Source organism: Chiloscyllium plagiosum, chromosome 33 (assembly GCF_004010195.1).
Source record: "Chiloscyllium plagiosum isolate BGI_BamShark_2017 chromosome 33, ASM401019v2, whole genome shotgun sequence".
Classification (NCBI taxonomy): Eukaryota; Metazoa; Chordata; class Chondrichthyes; order Orectolobiformes; family Hemiscylliidae; genus Chiloscyllium; species Chiloscyllium plagiosum.
The window spans coordinates 5,116,642-5,136,052 of record NC_057742.1 but is presented as its reverse complement, the minus strand read 5'-3'; the positions used below and the strand labels follow the sequence as shown (position 1 = coordinate 5,136,052).

General features: G+C 39.7%; 1 protein-coding gene across 1 annotated transcript in view; it reads right to left on the bottom strand.

Annotated features, from left to right (window-relative positions):
• LOC122539626 (rho GTPase-activating protein 23-like) overlaps positions 1-19,411 on the bottom strand; it is a 266,170-nt gene that overhangs the window by 99,130 nt on the left and 147,629 nt on the right. The window contains exons 9-11 of the mRNA XM_043674624.1: positions 7,794-7,955; positions 4,467-4,578; positions 2,611-2,668 (exon numbers count right to left, since the gene is read on the bottom strand). Coding sequence (XP_043530559.1) covers positions 2,611-2,668; positions 4,467-4,578; positions 7,794-7,955 — 332 coding nt within the window. The remainder of the gene's footprint in view (positions 1-2,610; positions 2,669-4,466; positions 4,579-7,793; positions 7,956-19,411) is intronic.

The window sequence follows — 19,411 nt, the reverse complement described above, 5'->3', positions numbered from 1 at the left end:
TTCTGCTACTGCTGTCTGATCTGCTGCACCTATTTAAATGATAGGACTTGAGGATTCACAGCTTAAAATCTCTATGATTGAGTATCTAGATCAAAGGCTAGATTAGAGTGGTGCTGGAAAAGCACAGCAGGTCAGGCAGCATTCGAGGAGCAGGAAAATCGATGTTTCGGGCAAAAGCCCTTCATCAAGAACATCAAAGAACTATTCCAAAATATGGCTTGAAAGATAATGGCAATTTTGCTAACATGGCACCATACAGCTCTCTGGAAAATAACATGCAATCCATATAAATTGGAAATTTATGTCACCTTTGCATTACGACATGCTATGTTTTTTTCTTACTCATTAATGTTGAAAATAAACTTTACTTTCTCTAAATAAGACAATGGTTATTTTTAATCATTTTACTGCACATTAAAAATTGATTCATTGTTGCCATAGATTTAACAACGTTCCTGGCCAGAAATATGCTTAAAATCTCACTGTTGAAAGCACAATCTGCAAGAATTTTAATTGCGGTACTTGAATGCTCATAATGTGAAATAAATAAGCAAATGTTAGTATTATAACTAATCAGCATCGAAAAGAGGACAGAGGCCAAAATTCTGGTCATGACCAATTGGATTGGTAAAAACTCTGACCGGAAAAGTAACCCATCAATATCTTTCAGATGCTTAGAGACCAGATGTCTAGTTCCAAAATCTGTTTTTCTTCTTGATAGAAGTCAATAATTAACCCCAGAAATAAAATGAACCACAAACTGTTTGAATTTTTTTTCATGGGACATGGGTAGCACTGGCAGAACTTACTGCACCTCCCTTTTTACCCTTGAATCAAGTGACTTGCTTGGTGATTTGAAAGGGTAGTTAAACTCAATCGTATTGTTCTGGGTTTGGAATTATAACCACTTAAGGGTGGTGGATTTCCTTCTCTAGTTTGAAGGATGTAGAAGGAGAAAATAGTTGGCATAATCATGATATTGGGTAAAAACAATGACTGCAGATGCTGGAAACCAGATTCTGAATTAGTGGTGCTGGAAGAGCAAAGCAGTTCAGGCAGCATCCGAGGAGCAGTAAAATCGACGTTTCGGGCAAAAGCCTTTCATGAGGAATAGCAGGAAAATCGATGTTTCGGGCAAAAGCCCTGATGTCTCTTTAATGGATCAATATCATGATTATGGATTTGTGGTGCTGGAAGAGCACAGCAGTTCAGGCAGCATCCGAGGAGCAGTAAAATCGACATTTTGGGCAAAAGCCCTTCATCAGGGCTTTTGCCCGAAACATCGATTTTCCTGCTATTCCTCATGAAAGGCTTTTGCCCGAAACGTCGATTTTACTGCTCCTCGGATGCTGCCTGAACTGCTGTGCTCTTCCAGCAGCACTAATCCATAATCATGATATTGATCCATTAAAGAGACATCACCTATTACCCTCAGACTAGGGGGCAACGATTAATAGATACATTGTGGCACCCCCTCAGAAATGATGTTTACATTGTTTAATCACAACTAAAACTTATTTTAGAAGGAATTCAAAGTACAAGAACAGCTACAAAATGCAAGGCTTACATTGAAGAATGCTACCTTGAGCTGAAGCCCCACCATTACCTCACAAGGGTGATGCTTAATTGGAACTTCATAAGGGTCACTCAGCCACATGCTTTGAAGTTCACTGCTGAATCAGGCAGCTCATCAGTCAGTTAGTTGGTTCTTTTTCCACCCAACATGTCCCGCAGTCAGTGAGTCCATCACTAACCTAGCCAGTTTGCCACCCAGTTGGTCAGCCAGCACGGTCAGTAGTCAGTCTTTCAGTCACCTACACAACCTCCTAGACAATCCATTCCTCACTCACATACACAATCTGAGTGAGTTAATTCCTCTTTCAACCAGGCAACCAGTTCCCTAGGCAGTCCCTCACTCACTCACCCAGCCAACACCAGCCTCCATCCATAATCAGTCGGTCCCTTACTTAACCATCTTCCCTGTCAGCCAGTCAATCCCTCATTCACCTCACCCACGCAATTCGTTCTGATTTGTCTCTCAATCACTATCTACCCTGCACTCCCTAATCCTGACAGCGTGCCAATACTCTTCCCTCACTTGACAGCCAGTTAGACTTTCTCCTCCCATTTCCAAATCTGACCCACCCCATTTCTGCCAATCAACTCTCTCCCTTCCCCAAATGATGCTTTCCCCTTCCATGCCCAACAGATCTGTTATCATACACCTTCCCCTCAAGCCAATGTCTCCCAATGACATTCTTGAGGCTCCAGGCCTTAGGCGGAGTCAAATCTATCATGTTGAGATTTTTGCTGGACTCCAATCATGGACTACTTCTCTCGTGCAATTGTCGGATATCAGAAGATCAGAAGCAAATGTGGGACAGGACCAGCAAGATCTTATAGTTACATTTAATTGCATTTTGAACAATGGTTTGATGGGCCAAATAGGTCCCTTCAGTAGCTGTTGTGGCTTGCAAACTGCTTGTTGGACAAGCCTGAACAGGTCCTTTTGTACTTCATTAGTATGGAATATTATTAATATTAATATTATTGGTAAATAGAGTGAGTCACTCATTTTTCTTCATTCTCATTTCTAAAGTCGACTCTTACCCCATCCGTGAAAAAGCTCCTCAGCAGCTTCAGACTAGGAACCCTTTTCGGCAATTTCCTATTAAAAATGAACAAGATCTTGACTAGGATCATAATATATCAGATCTGCATCCAATAATCATAGTTTTAAGTCATAATCATATTCTATGATTAAGTCTATTTTTGATTGCTGTTTTAAAACAGGTATACATTGTAATCAAATAAAATGTTTTGGAGCTCACAAAAATATTTAAGATATGCTTACACACAGGATTTAGTGGTGAGATCTAGTTTGAAAGGTGAGCATTAACTTTTTTGTCCTAGGGTTTCTTATTTAAGAAAAGATATATTTTCATTGGAGACACTTCAGAAAAGGTGCTTGGGGATCATCCCTGGTTTGGAGGGATTGTTTTAGGAGTAAAAAGTTGAAATTCTACTCACGCTGGTTTAGAAGAATGAGTGGTGAGCTCATTGAAGTGTATAGGATTCCTAAGGGCCTTGACAGGGTAAATGCTAGGAGGTGGTTTCCCTCATGGGAGAGTCTAGGACTAGATGGCATAGACTCAGCATAAAGGAGTGTCAATTTAAGACTGAGATGATTAGATTAGATTACTTACAGTGTGGAAACAGGCCCTTCGGCCCAACAAGTCCACACTGACCTCTGAAGAGCAACCCACCCATTCCCATTCCCCTATATTTACCCCTTCACCTAACACTACAGGCAATTTAGCATGGCCAATTCACCTAACCTGCACATTTTTGGACTGTGGGACGAAACCGGAGCACCCGGAGTAAACCCAAACAGATATGGGGAGAATGTGCAAACTCCACACAGACTCAGGTGGGAATTGAACCCGGGTCTCTGGCGCGGTGAGGCAGCAGTGCTAACTACTGTGCCACCATGCCGCCCATTATATTAGATTAGATTACTTACAGTGTGAAAACAGGCCCTTTGGCCCAACAAGTCCACACCAACCCGCCGAAGCGCAACCCACCCATACATTTACCCCTTCACCTAACACTACGGGCAATTTAGCATGGCCAATTCACCTGACCTGTACATCTTTGGACTGTGGGAGGAAACCGGAGCACCTGGAGGAAACCCATGCAGACACGAGGAGAATGTGCAAGCTCCACACAGTCAATCGCCTGAGGCGGGAATTGAACCCGGGTCTCTAGCGCTGTGAGGCAGCAGTGCTAACCAGTGAGCCACCAATGAGGAGGAATTTCTTCTCTGAGGGTTGAATGTCTTTGGAACTCCTTGCCATAGAAATCTGTGGGGGCAGAGTCCTTGCGTATATTTAAGGCTGAGATAGATTCTTGATCAGTAGCGAAATCAAGTTTATGGGGAAAAGGTAGGAAAATGGATTGAAAGAATGTTGGATCAGTCATTATCCTATTGAATTGCAAAACGACCACTGTGTATGCAGTTCAGGAGTACTTTAGTTGTACCCAGCAACTAAAACATCATCGAGCCAGATAGCCTGTACAAAATAGATAAGAAACTTTAAATATTAAGTTTCAGTGTTCAGGTTTGTTTCTTTAATGAGAGTTTGCAGTTACTAAATTCACTTACTTGGAATATAAACAATTGCTGATTTTCCACTTGTTCCAGGGGCACCCTTTCTCCACATTAATAATCATTACCATCAAGCAAATTTATAAAAGAAAGAAATAATTTGTCTAATGTATTTTCATATCATGTTTGTTACTTTATTTTCTAAATGACCCAGACACTCCTTATACAACAAAATATGTACTTTGTCAGCATTGGTTCAAGATGCTATGAATCTAATTATATTAAGAATGAATTCCTTAAAAATAAACTATATTTTATGCATAAATTCAAAAACCTAGCCGCAAAAGAGAAAGCTTACGAGTACACTTTTCCTTCATCCCGATACGTATTCAGTCCTTCATCGCAAGACTTTGACCTTTCTGTTGTTATGGCAAGAAGATAGGACGACCGTCGACTGGCTTTCATGTTGCCTAGAAGCAGTAATTATGAACATTAGAAAATAGGAACTATGAGTGGGAATAGGCCATTAAGCCCTCAAACCTGCTCTGCAGGTTAATCATAGCTGGTCTCACCTTGACCTCAACTCCACTTTCTTGCCCACACTACATAACCATGTAACTCATTATTAATTAAAAATCTATACATCTCCCCCTTAAATTTATTCAGTGCCCTAGCTTCCACCTCACTCTAGGGTAGTAAATTCTACAGATTCACAACTCGACAGCAAACATGTGCCAAGTGACCAAATGTTCTGGATAACCAAGAGGTCCACATAATCAACGTAAAACAGTCACTAAATAACAGAAACGTAATGCAGAGAGTATATACGTTACTATTATACTTATTTATAACATAAAGCACTGAAATAGTAATGCAACTTTGTCTTAAATAAATAAAATTAAAATAAATAAAATAAAATAAATAAAATTAATAAAACTTTCCAGTCGAGAGCATTCTCAGTAAATCGCAGCACTTGAGGAGAAACTGACACAAAACTGAATCAACTGTTGATAGCTGGACACAATAATGCAGCAAACTTTGCATTATTTGCATCATATAATTTTTGGCAGTTTACAGAGAATGCCAGTTCATAAGGTGCTGGTTAAAACAAAGTTTGCTGTCTTTCTTCATTATCTCAGTTTTATATCTGCCACTCTTTAGCCTAAAACAATAACTTCTCATTCTCAATTACCCCACAAGGGGGAACATCCGCTCTTATGTCTACTCTGTCAATCCCTTTTAGCTTTTTATACACCACAATTAGATCTCTTCTCATCACTCTAAACTCAAGTATCGGCCTAAACTGCTCAATCCCTTCTCATAAGTCAAACATTTCATCTCTGAAATTAATCTTGTGAACCTTCTCTGAACTGCCTTCAATGCAATTACATCTAACTAAAACGATGCAGTATTACCAATGCTGTGCACAATTGCAACAACACTTCCCTATTTTTATTCTCCATTCCTTCAGCAATAAATGCCAAAATTCCATTTGCCCTCCTTATTACCAGCTGTACCTGCGCTGCTAGCTTTCTTAACTCATGCACAAGGACATCCAGATCCCTCAGCATTGAAGCATTTTGAAGATTCTCTCCATTTAGATAATAAGTTTCCTTTCATTCTTCAGACCAAAATGGATAACCTCATTCTTATTTATGTTAAGCTCCATCTGCTAAATTTTGATCCATTCACATAACTAGCCTTATCCATTTATAAATTTCTTATTTCTTCACTGCAACCTACTTTTGTTATCTGTAAAGTTGGTTTATAGTACATCTAATATGTTAGGTAACTAAAAAAAACATTATGAACCCAGAAGAATGTTTACAGCATGAAATGCTAGCTTGTCTGTCACTACTTGAATGCCATGGCTGAAGCGCAATTACTAGTATTGTATGCACATTGGCATTTGCTACGAACTTGCTCATTCTTGGCGATGGATATTGGGTTGCAGTGTCATAGAAAACTTCAAAAAATGTAATACTGATTGTCAAACAGTTGTACTAGTCAAAACCAATTTTGGCCTATTCTTGGCTCCGTGGGTTTTATTTATTTTTTCACCATGCTAACCCACCTAAACCGCACATCCCTGGACACTATGGAGCAATTCTTAGAATGGCTAATCCACCCAAACTGTACATCTTTGGACTGTGGGGGAAAAGCCCGTGCAGACACAGGGATATGTAAATTCCCACAGACAGTCACCAAAGGGTGGAATTAAACCCAGATCCCTGGCATTGTGAGATGCAGTACTAACCACTGTGCCTGTATTGAATAAGCGATTGGTATTTAAAGACTGATAATGCACTGGGAGCAGATGGGACTCATCCAAGGATATTGAAGAAAATAAGAGTTATGTTGTGTTATGTTATGCCCTTACTCAAAAAAATGTTCTAAGATTAAGCCCAGCAAATATGGACCTGGCAGCTTAACTCAGTAGTGGGGAAACATCGAGAAGCAATAACATGATACAGAATTAATAGTCATGTAGACAAATGCCAGTTAATTCAGAAGAGAAAGCATGGATCTGTTAATGGATTTGTTAACTAAATTGCTGGAGCATTTCTTGAAGTTGCAGAGAAAGTTGGTGAAGGCAACACTGTTGATGCGCATACATGTGCTTTCATAAGGCATTTGATACAGTGCCGCACACAATCTTGAGGGAAGTTGTAGCTCATGGAATAAAAGGGACATAACAACATGGATACAAAATTGGTCAGAAACAGTTATGATTGATAGGTATTTTCAAACTGGACCAAGGCTTGCAGTGGAGATCCCTCAGGATCAGTATTGGATCTCTTTCTTTTCCTGATATATATTAATGATCTAGCCCTTGAGGTGTATGGAACAATGTCAAAATTTTCAGATAACAGAAAATTTGAAAGCCTTGTGTACTACGAGGAGGACACTGAAAAACCTCAAAATACATTGACGTGTTTGGACAGTTGGTGGATAGGTGACAGATTATGGAGTGCAATGTGAAGAAATGTGAGGTGATACAGTTTGATAAAACGTGTATGGAGGGACAGTGTAAATAAAGGGTACTATACTAAAAGCTGTGCAAGAGCCGAGAGACAGGACAGGTGGAGAGTGTGGTTAATAAAGCATAGGCTTTTTTAATAATGTCATTGAATATAAGAACAGGGGGTTTATACTGATCCTATGTAAGACAGATCTTTAGCTTGAGCATTGTGTATAGTTCTAGGTGAAATACTTTGGAGAGAGAATAGAAGAGATTTAGGAGAATGATTCCAGGGATGAGAAACTTCAGGTGTGGCGATAGACTGGAGATATTAGGACTGTTTTCCTTGGAGAATAAGGCTAAGAGATGTGATTGAAGCTTTCAAAAATCATATTCATCTCAACAGGGGAGTCAGGGAAAAACTAAATGAAAAAAAAATCAATCTTCTGATGCAAAATTGAGTCAGACCATCATGTACCAAAAATCTTTTAAATTTTCACAGGTCCCTCCCACGTTTGGACTATACTTTAATACAGTTTTTATACAAACATTTTTTGAAAGAGAGAAGGCAAGCATTTTACAATCAGACTATTATACACTTAAAATGTCCTATTGTCTATGATAGTTCTTTATCCACTGAGAAACAGTTTGTTAAAGTATTATATCATGCCGATTCATTGTCTTTTGTAAAACATTAGCAAAATTAGTAAAAATAAAACTCACTGCAATCCTGAGAGAAATGACGTGAGTGAACAGGGGGAAAGGTGAAAGTTGGAGAAGCAGGACTAGTAATGATTGTTGGAGCAAACTTCTGACCACTTGAAACAACAGATGAAGCAGGGATATGACCTGCTGCCAGGTCAATACTTGGGCTTGTTGGCTCATCTGTGGAGAGAAAGAGATGGAGGCATAAAACAATTAGTCATCAACTGCACTGCATAATGAAATATTTCATAATATTACTGAAAAGATAGGAATAAGAATATTATTGACTGATTTTATACACTAAATATTGGCTTACATTTCTATAATCATTTTCAGAACATCATGAGTGAAAGTGCTTTACAGCCAGTGAAGTACATACAGTTATAAGCAGTGTAACTCATTTAAAATCAACTCTGATCAAATCAAACCCCACTCAAGGCAATTATTGTCCATACACATAACCATTACTATGCACTTCCAATCTTATGGTAAAATTTGAAGCTGATCAATAAAACTAAAATATTTCTGGTGTAAACTGAATAAATGGGTTTACCAAACTTAGTTGTGTAACCTACAAAGCAGTAGAATTTAAAGAGTTTTTGGCCAAAGTCAATTTTCACTCCAAAATAATTTGTGGAACCAATGACTGTTTTTAATCAAAGCCTCTGCCAATTTGAAACAATGTAATTATTTAATACATTATTGCATGAATAAAACTGCAAATCAATTTGTTCAATTTTTCTAACGCTTTGAAACATTTATCAACCAAAATAATATGCCTGGCAACCATCTGCTTAAATTTGTGTATCAACATTTTTGCCATTTCCTCACATAAAACAGCATTACAACACAGGTAACTGAAGCATTGCTTTCTTATGCTGTGTGTTGTACCCACACAAGAAAGAATTTTTCTCATCCTGATCAGATATACATAGAAAATTAACAGAACAAAAACCTGATTGAGATTGATAATCATAAACGCCTCATTGAGCAGAGATTATGTACACAGTAAGTTCATAGTTACTCCCACAAAAGAATAAAGCTATCAAATTTCTCAGTACAGAAAGAAGCAATCTTAAATAAAACTTCCCATAGCTTTGTACATTCATTGGTATCACATTTATCCAACATTCCATCAAGAACTGCAATTCATTGATGTCCTTTCGGGGAGGAAACTGCCATCCTTACCTGGTCTGGCCTATACGCGACTGCAAACACACAGCAATGAGGTTGACACTCAACTGCTTTCTGGACAATTAGGGATGGCTAATAAATGCTGGCCTGGCCAGTGATGCCCACATCCCGCGAATGAATTAAAATAACAGTCTTGTTTCAATCATTTCTTGCGCAAAAATCTTCCATATTAGAACAAACACGTGCATAATATTAACCTTGCTTCATTTCCATTGCAATTTTTCAACTGATTATTCCCATTCATTGATTCCCTATCAGAGCAAATAGTCTTTCATTAATTATTCTATCAACATACCTTATTACTTTAAAAGCTCTTTTACATATTCGCGTAACTTTCTCTGTTCCAGTGCAAATAGTTGCAGAATCTTAACTAAAGATTAATAATGCTGCAGATTTAAAAAATAATAAGGCAACTGGAGATAGACATTATACGTATGGCACCTGGAGTTACATATTCCTTTCTAGGTATAGGTATAGTTCTGGCAAAATAAAATATAAACATTCTAATAAAACAAAGGTCCAATTTAATTTTAAAATATTCGAATTCTCTAAGTTTTGAAGAATTTAAGGTAATCTCATTGAATCTATCGAAATACTTAGAGATAGACAGAGTGGATGCAATTAAGATTTTTCCCTTGGTTGGGGAATATAGAACCAAGAAGCACAATTTAAAGACAGTTGCAATTTAGGTTGAAGAGGAGTGGAACTTTTTTTTCAACTCAGAGGGTTGTGATCAATAGAATGAAAGCTGTTGAAGCTCAGTCTTATAAATATATTTAAGACATTGATGGATTTCTGAGTGCCAGTGGTGTACCGCATTTTGGGAATAAGGTAAGTAAAAGGCATTGAAGTGTTTGATCAGCCATGATCATATCATATAGTAGGGCAGGCTTAACAGTCAAATGTCCTTCCTACTCCTGCTTTTACTGAACAACAATTACAAAGAAAACTCCAGGGTTGAGGATATTGTTTCTTCTCATCCAGAGACTAGAGCCCTGAATACCTGTGGAGTTCTCCCAATCCCCTGCTGGAGGAAGCTAGCAGATTTCTCAGAGAAGCAGTGCTATCTGCTAGGAATTACAACTGTTCCAGAAACTTTGAGCCCTTTTGTTAGGTATAGACTCCAAAACTGTTCAGCTTCATGTTTTCTGTGGATATAATTCAGTGACATAAGGGTGACATTTTATATCACAGAATATGAAACACTTCTAAATTACAAAGAGAATGTGTTTTAGGTGTTCTTTTTGTGGCTTTCTGCTGTTCCTTTTCTCTTCCAAGCAGAGAATCCTCTCAGGAAGTTCATTTTGTAACTATCCTGTTTATTTCAGGATAATTTCACAATTCTGAAATTAACACAAAAGACTTTTTTGAAGCTAGTCTGTAGTAAAAATTCCATAAGTAGATTCTATTTTACAGTGAAAGGCAGCAACCTAGTGTTAATGAGGTACTACTGTATAAGCTTTATTTAGTTGCTTGTGTAACCTATCTTTTCTTATACAGTGCACATTTGAAAGCAGGCTTTGGTGAGGTACAGAAGATATGTACTTGAATGTTTTTGAGAATAAGGAATAATAGCTTACATGGATAAATAGGAGAATTTCAGGCTATTTTCCTCGGAGCAGAGACGATTAAAAGGAAACTTGACAGAGGTGTTTCAAATTATGAAAAGTTTGAGTAGAGCAAATAAAGAGGAACTGATCACCAACAGTTCAATCATTGGGGAACAAATATTTAAGGTAATTACAAAACAAAATAAATGGCATGAAGAAAAACTTCTTTATGCATCAAATAATTAGGTTTGGGAATTCACTGATGGGGTAGTGGTTGCAGATTCAATGGTAATCTTCAAAAGGGAAATGGATAAACGCTTGGAAGGGAAAATTGAAGGGATTAAAAGAATCAGCAGGATAATGGGACGATTGGGATTTATCTTTTGAAGAGTCAGTGCAGCTTCAACGCTGTTTTGATACACTGGTCTTGCCTTTAGTCCAGCTTCCATTTTGTCTTCTAGTCCCAAGCAACGTTTGCATAGTTATATATCTGTTAAGCAAGATATATAATTCACTGACCCTCATTTCTTGGAGAATTTATGGCAAAACTTAAATGGGCCAGAAATCCACATAATCCAGCAGAGAACTGGCTGGCAGACAAGAAACAAAGAGCAAGTCATTTTCCGAGTGGCAGCCAGTGGTTAGTGGACTACTGCAAGGAACAGTGTTTGGATAGTCACACATATATACACGTGATTTAGATAAGGTAATATCACCAAATTAGTAGATGACACAAATCTGGATGGGAGGGTGAACTGCGAGGAGGATGCAGAAATATTTTACGACAACTTGTACAAGTTGAGTGAGTCAGCAAATACATGACGGATGAAGTACAATGTGGATAAATGTGAGGTTATCCGCTTTGGTAGCAAAAACCAAATTTGAATGGCGATAGATTGGGAAAGAGAGCTAGAATGGGTCCTGGGTGTCCTTGAGCATCAGTTGTTGAAAGTAAGCATACAGCTGCAGCAGGTGGGGCAGATGGCAAATAGTAAGTTGACCTTCACAGCAAGATGATTTAAGTACAGGACCACAGATGTCTTACTGTAATTGTGCAAATTGCAATTTTGTAAGACTACACCTCTAATACTGTGTAGTGTTGGTCCCCTTAAAGGAGGAAGGATGTTCTAGCTATGGTGAGAATGCAACCAAGGTTTACCAGACTGACTCCTGGAATAACAGGACAGATGGAGAAACAGAGACTGGATGGGTTAGGACTACATTCACTGGAGTTAAGAAAGATAATAGGGAATCTCATAGAAACTCTTACGATTCTAACAGGACTAGACATGATAAATACAGAAAGGATGTTCCTGATCAGCAGGCAATCCAGAATCAGGGATCACAGTCCAAGGATACAGGATAGGCCATTTGGGATTGAAATAAGGAAAATAAATCTTCATCCAGAGTGGTGTGCTGTGGAATTCTCTGCCACAGAAAGTGGTTGAGGCTAAAACATTGAATATTTTCAAGGAGATAGATAGATATTGTTCTCAGGATTTAAAGGGATCATAGGTATGGGGCGAAAACAGGAACCAGTTACTAAGTTGGCAGATTCATAATGACCGGTACAGTAGGCGCGAAGGGCGGAATGGCCTACTCCTGTTCTTATCTAGTATGCCCCTATAATGTCCTCTTTTTCCAAGTTCAGGCTGTAGTCCTAAAGCTGGCCATTATTCAAACTGGCTGGGGCTCTAGGGTTGGACCTCCTCCCAGATGGTTCAGAAGTTTTGCCCAAAAAAAACTAATGCCTTGATTGTAAAAGGCCAGTACAGCATCCAGTTTTTATTGGTGAGCTGCCAAACAACCTAGTATGGGAGATATTCAACCATTCTGCATGATCTCTTCTAGTCCTAAGAAAGAAAGTATTTGCAGAGATGTACATTTGTTTAGAAAGCTAAATCATCTTCTCATCCTTACTTACAGTTATAGATTCATACAGCTCAGAAACTGACCCTTTGGTCTAACTAGCCCATACTGAACAGAACCCCATCTGCCTGCTTCTGGCCCATATCCCTCCCAACCATCTTGGAGGATTTATGACAGAACTTAATGGACCAGAAATCCACATAATCCAGTCATATTGTGAACAGTCCCAGATAGATTCACTAATTTTGCACCCATTAGGTCATTGCTTTGAATGGTGAAATGTGAATAACAAAATAAATACAGGCGCTATTACTTCCCTACTGTTTGCTAACTTGTCATCCTTAATAGCAACATAAGAATATTAATATTATGAATGGGTAAGATCCCAGACAGGAATTATCAGAAGAGTTAGGAAGGCAAAGAAAACATGTGTTTTAAAAATAGGATAAGATAAAGCAAAGCATAATTGATTATAAAGAAAATGTTGGACTGTTTTGGTACGTCGTAAGAGTCTTTAACAAGTGATGGAGTGAAGAAATTGTATTTATGTTATCTGTAATAAATGTAATTCATCATAGAAGAATGTGAAGTGCTTTACCACATGATCTTTTTGTGCTGAAATTCAACATTATTTCAGACACAATGGAAGCTACTGTATATCATGGTCTTGAAACAATGGTGTAATTGTTCGCAATAGCTCAGACAGTAAATGAACAAATACAGACCTATTCTATCCAATCTTGCTTCATAGCTAAAATCTCCCATACAGGCAGCATCCTGATAAATCTTTTCTGAATCCTCACCAAAGCAACCACATCCTTCTGGTAGTGGGGTGACCAGATCTGTACACAATATTCCAAGCGTGCCCGAACTAAAGTTCTTTAAAACTGCAACATAACTAGTTTATCTTTATATTCAATGCCCCTTCTTATGAAGGCAAGCATGCCATAGTCCTACTTTACTACCTTATCTACCTGCACTGCCATCTTCAGTGATTTGTAGACCTGCACATCCAGATCCCTCTGCATATCAATATCCTAAGAGTTCTGTCAATCACTGTATAATTTCCACCTGTACTTGACCTTCCAAAATGCATCACCTCATACCTGTCTGGATTAAACTATTTGCCAGTTTTCTGCTCATGTCTCCAACTGCTGTATCCACTGACAATTCTCCATTAACCTTTGTATCATCCAGAAATTTATTAATTAGACCAGCTACATTTTCCTCCAAATCTTTATTTCTGATCCTTATCTTTATCATGAGCAGAAAAGGAGAAAGTGAGGACTGCAGATGCTGGAGATCAGAGCTGAAAATGTATTGCTGGAAAAGCGCAGCAGGTCAGGCAGCATCCAAGGAACAGGAGAATCAACGTTTCGGGCATAAGCCCTGAAGAAGGGCTTATGCCCGAAACGTCGATTCTCCTGTTCCTTGGATGCTGCCTGACCTGCATGAGCAGAAAAGGTCTCAGCACTGATCCCTGTGGAACATCACTAGTCACACTCTCCATCCAGAAAAGCATCCTTCCACCACTACTTTTGGTCTCCTATGACTAAGTCAGTTATGTATCCATCTTGTCAGCTTACCCCGATACCAGGTGACTTCACCTTTTGTGCCAGTCTGCCATAAGGAACCTTGCCAAAGGCTTTACTTCAAGTCCATGTAGACAACAAACACTTTTTCCTCATCAATCATCTTTGTTACTCCTCAAAAACTCAATCAAGTTAGTGAGGCATGATCTCCGCCACACGAAACCATGCTCTGTATTGCTAATAAGTCCATTTTCTTCTAAATGTACAGATCTTGTCCCAGAGAATCTTTTCCAATAATTTCCCTCCCACTGATGAGGCTTACAGGCCTGCAATTTCCTGGGTTATCACTGCAACTCTTCTTAAACAATGGGACAATATTGGCTATTCTCCAGTTCTCTAGGACCTCACTTGTGGCCAAAAAGGATACAAAGATGTCTATCACTGTTCCAGCAATTTATTCTCAATTCCCTCAATGCTCTGGAATAGATCCCATCATGACACAGGAACTTATCTACCTTAATAAGTTTTAAGACACACAACACCTCTTCCTTTTCAATGGCAACTTGGGTTAGAAAGTTGGCACTCCCTTCCCTGAGATCATCCTCCACCAATTCTCTGTTTGGTGAATACTGACACAAAGTAGTCATTTAGGACCCTACCTGCCTCTTCTGGCTCCACACATAGATTTCCTTAACTGTCCTTGAGTAGACTAAACCTTTGCCTGCCTACCCTCTTGCTTTCTATCTATGTATAAAAAGCCTTTGAATTCTTCTTAAGCCTATTTGCTGATGACTTTTCATGACCACTTATCACCCTTCTAATTCCTTGTTTAAGTTCTTTCCTACTTTCCTTGTATACTTTGTCAGTTCCCACCCTCCTAGGCCTTACATACACTTCATTTTTGATCAAGGTCATAACATATCAGGTCACCCAAGATTCATGTAACTTCCCATATCTATCCTATATTCGCACATGAACATGCCACTCTGGAACTCTTATCAACTGCTGTCTGAAATACTTCCATATGTCCAATGTGGATTTACCCTCAAACAGCAGCACCCAATCAAAATTCTCCAGTTCCTGCCTAACACTGTTGCAGTTTGCCTTCCCCAGTTCCACATCTTCACCCAAGGACTGCTGTTATCCCTATGAGCATCTTAAACCTCTCAGTATAATGGTCACTACTCCCAAAATGCTCCTCCACTGAAACTTCACTCACCTGGATGGGCTCATTTCCCAAAGCCAGATCCTTAAATTCTATTCCATCCAAGCCCCTAGCACGAAGTGAGCCCAAGTCAATATAAGGGAAACAACCCTGCTGTTTTTACATCTTTCCAAAATCTGTCTATATATTCTCTCTTAACTCCTACTGGCTGTTGAGAGGTCTATACTTTACCCCCAGCATTATCATTTCACCTTTCCTATTGCCTTGCTGCATGAGTCCTCTAATGTAGCTTCCCTCAATATGGCTGTGAGATACTCCTTTACTCCTGAGGCAACTCCATCAACCCTTCTACACACCTTTCTATCACACCTGAAACACTGGAATCCTGGGTCATCCAGCTGCCAGTCCTTTTCCTCTTTCAACCAAGTCTCCATAATAGCAATAATGTCACTGTTCAAAGTACTGACCAAAGAAGTTAATCTATCTTGCCTATTACAATTCGCGCACTAAAAACATGCATTTCAGACTAGCGCCCCTGCTCTGTTCAGCAGTATTTCATTGCCTGTTCGTGTTCTTTGGTAATGTTTGCCATGGTTTCGACCTCTCCTTCACTTTCTGCATCTACTGCCCGACTCCTCTGGTTTCCATCCCTCTGCCACACTAGATTAGATTAGATTACTTTACAGTGTGGAAACAGGCCCTTCGGCCCAACAAGTCCACACCGACCCGCCGAAGCGCAAACCACCCATACCCCTACATTTACCCCATACCTAACACTACGGACAATTTAACATGGCCAATTCACCTGAAGACACGGGGAGAACGTGCAAACTCCACACAGTCAGTCGCCTGAGTCGGGAATTGAACCCGGGTCTCTGGCGCTGCGAGGCAGCAGTGCTAACCACTGTGCCACCGTGCCGCCCTAGTTTAAACCCTCCTCAACCACTCTACTAAGTATCACCCCAGGACATTAGTCTCGGTCCTGCCCAGGTGTAACCTGCCCAGTTTGTATAGGTCCCACCTCTCCTACAACCAGTCCTTATACCCCATGAATCTGAAACACTCCCCCTTATACCATCTTTTCTGCTATGTATTCATCCTATATATTTTGCTGTTTCTACTCCGACTAACTACTTTTGAGGTCCTACATTTCAACTATTTTCCTAGTTCTCTGTATTCTGCTTTTATGACCTGATCCTTTTTTTTGAAACCTCTGTCATTAGTACCAATGTGTACCACAACCACTGGCTATTTGCCCTCCCCCTCCAGGATGTCCTTCAACTGCTTCAAGACAACCAGGACTCTAGCACAAGGGAGGCAACACACCATCCTGGACTCTCATTTATGCCATAGAAACGCCTATGTATTCCCCCTATGATTGAATCCCTTATAACTATAGCATTTCTATGTCTATTTCTCCTTCCCTCTGCAGCAAATTTGGCAGCTGCTGTTATCCCGAGGCCATTCCGCTCAACAATATCCAAAATCGTATATCTATTTTACAGGGGAATAGCCACAGGAGTTTCCTGCACTGCCTGCTTAGCCCTTCTGCTCTACCTGGAAACACACTCCCTTCCTGCCTGTGGAGTCTGAGTCTGCGGTGAGACCACCTCTCTACATGTGTTATTCATGACACACTCTGCCTCATGAATACTCCAGTGTCCATCGGGCTTCTAGGAACTGCAGCTGGAGACACTTTTTGCATGCATGCAGGTCCCAAGCACTGGAAATGTGCCCGGCTTCCCACATTGAGCAAAAGGATCAGACTACAACTTGGAGCTCTCCTGTCATGTCCTACCCCTTTAAAGTTAATTAAGCTAATTAACCCTTATACAGTCGGTCTCATATAACGGATTCTTGTGTAATCTCCCATTGTAAGAAAATCATGTGATAGCTGCACCATTTAAACTAATAGGGTCAGAATCACGTTATACCTAATATGGGTAAGGAAAGTGCGTGTTCTACAAATAATGGTCTATATTCTTCAATTGTGTTAAAGCCAATTCGCGTTGAAGAAACACATGCTGTAGCAGAACCCATTGTAATGTCAAATACTTTGAAGACATCTTACAGCAGCCTCCAACGCAACATATTTCCAGTAGAATGATCTGCATCCTCAATGTTCCATTCATTTTTCTTCTATCAAATGTCTGGGCCACTTATACCTCTTCTGGGTTTACCAATTTTTCATTCTTTCCCTATTCACCATCCCATGACACACCCCCACCATCCACCCCATCAGATAGCCTAACCCTGCTCGTATTTCTTATGCCAATCCAACATCGACAAGCCATAAGTCAGGTGTGAGATAAGGTACTCTCCAATTGACTGAATTAGCGCAGCTCCTACAAAACTCAAGAAGCTTGACCCATCTGGGTCAAAACAGCCCCCTTAATTGGCACCCCATTCTCCACCTGCAACATTCAATTTCTTCATTATTAACCCACAGTGACAGCAATATATATCAACAAATGCACTGTAGTAACTCACCAAGGCTCCACTAACAGCATCTTTCAAATCTGTAACTTCTATTGTCTGGAAGGACAAGGGCAGCAGATGCATATGAATAACCTGTAAGATCGCCCCAAGTTACATACTTATCCTGATTTGCAACTATAGCATCATTCTTTCACTGTCAAAATCCTGATTACCCTTCCTAACAGCACTGTTGGTACGCTTACAACCTAAGAGCTGCAAAGATTCAAGAAAGCAGTTTACTATGACCTTCTGAAAGGTAATTAGAGATAGGCCCTATGTGTTGACCAGGGGTCTTGTGGTGCAGTGGTAGTGTCCCTAACTTTGGGCCGGAAGGTTCTTTTCAAATCTTATCTGCCCTGGAGCTGTGTCATTACATGTTCAAAAAGATTGATTAAGAAAACTGAAACAAATGTTAAAACAATAAGTATTGACCTAGGCAGTGACACCTACATTCTATGAACAAATGAAGGAGAGAAGAAAATGAACCAAATTTTCTAGTTCTGTGCTGTAGATCCTTCTGGGGAAAAACCACTGCTCCTGCGGTCATGCATCTCATTCCCCACCTCAGAACCTCTCCATTTCTGGCATGGTTTATAGTTTTCTCAGTTCAATTCTTTCCATTCCTTTCCAAGACTTTATGTCCTTGTTGTTTTCCCCCAAACCATTGAAAAAGCTGCCACTAAATCTCCAAAGGCTTCAAATCGCACTTATAGTCAACATTTTTTTTTTAAACTTCCTGTCTGTGTTGCCCCAAGTGGTGCTTGTGGGCATGTAGTACATTAAAGAAACTGTGTAAACGCATGTTATTAGTGAACTCAAGTAATCATAACAAAAGTGATAATCCAAGTGGATCACTTTGAAAGGCACACAAAAGTGAATTTTATCACAGTAGTTTTGCTTTCAAAACTTCCTGAGCTGAGAGATTTATTTAGACATTCCCAGGCTGCTTGCAGATAAAGCTGACAAGGTTTTGATTTTTCGTCCTGGATATGCGAGTTCTGGGGAAACAGCATTCATTGTCAATCCTTAATTGCCCTCGAGAATGAAGAATGGTGCCCTCTTAAATAATTGCATTCTATCTGTAGGTTTTGTCACAGTGACAGTGAAGGAATGATGATAAAGTTCCAAGTTAGGATAACGTGTGGCTTGGAACTGAACTTGTAACTGATGGGATTTCTATATGCCCGTTGTCCTTGTTCTTCTAAAGGTGTAGGCCATGGGTTTGGAAATTGCAGTTGAAGGAGCTTTGATGAGTTGCTTCAGTGCACCTTGCAGATGCCAATATTTGCCATGGTGGAGTGAGTGACTGTTTGAAGTAGTAAACTGGTCGCCAAATTCAAGTGAGCAGCTTTGTCCTGTATCTCGTCAAGCTTCTTGAGCATTGTTGAAAATGCATTCATCTAAGCAGGTGGAGAGTATTCTAATACACTCCTAGCTTATATCTTGCAGATGATGCACAGGATTTGGGAAGTCAAGAAATTTGCTAATCGCTGGAGAAATCTAGTGTCTGATTTGTCTTGCAATTACATTATTTATGTGGCTGGCTCAGTTAACGGTCTGGTCAATGGTAATTCTTATGATGCGGATGGTGAAAGATTGACTTATTGTAGTGCCACCGAGTATCAAGGGGGCATAGATTCACTGTTGTGGCTCTTTGCCTGCCATTGTGTATCATGAAATGTTTTGCTTCACGCTAGCCCAAAATTGAACACCGGCTAGCTCTTGCTGCATATGCATACAGATTGCTTCAGTACGAGAAGAGCTGTGAATAGTCCTGAATCATCAGCCAATATTTCTAATTATGACAGATGGAATGTCATGAATGAAACAGATGAAGGAGGCTGGGCC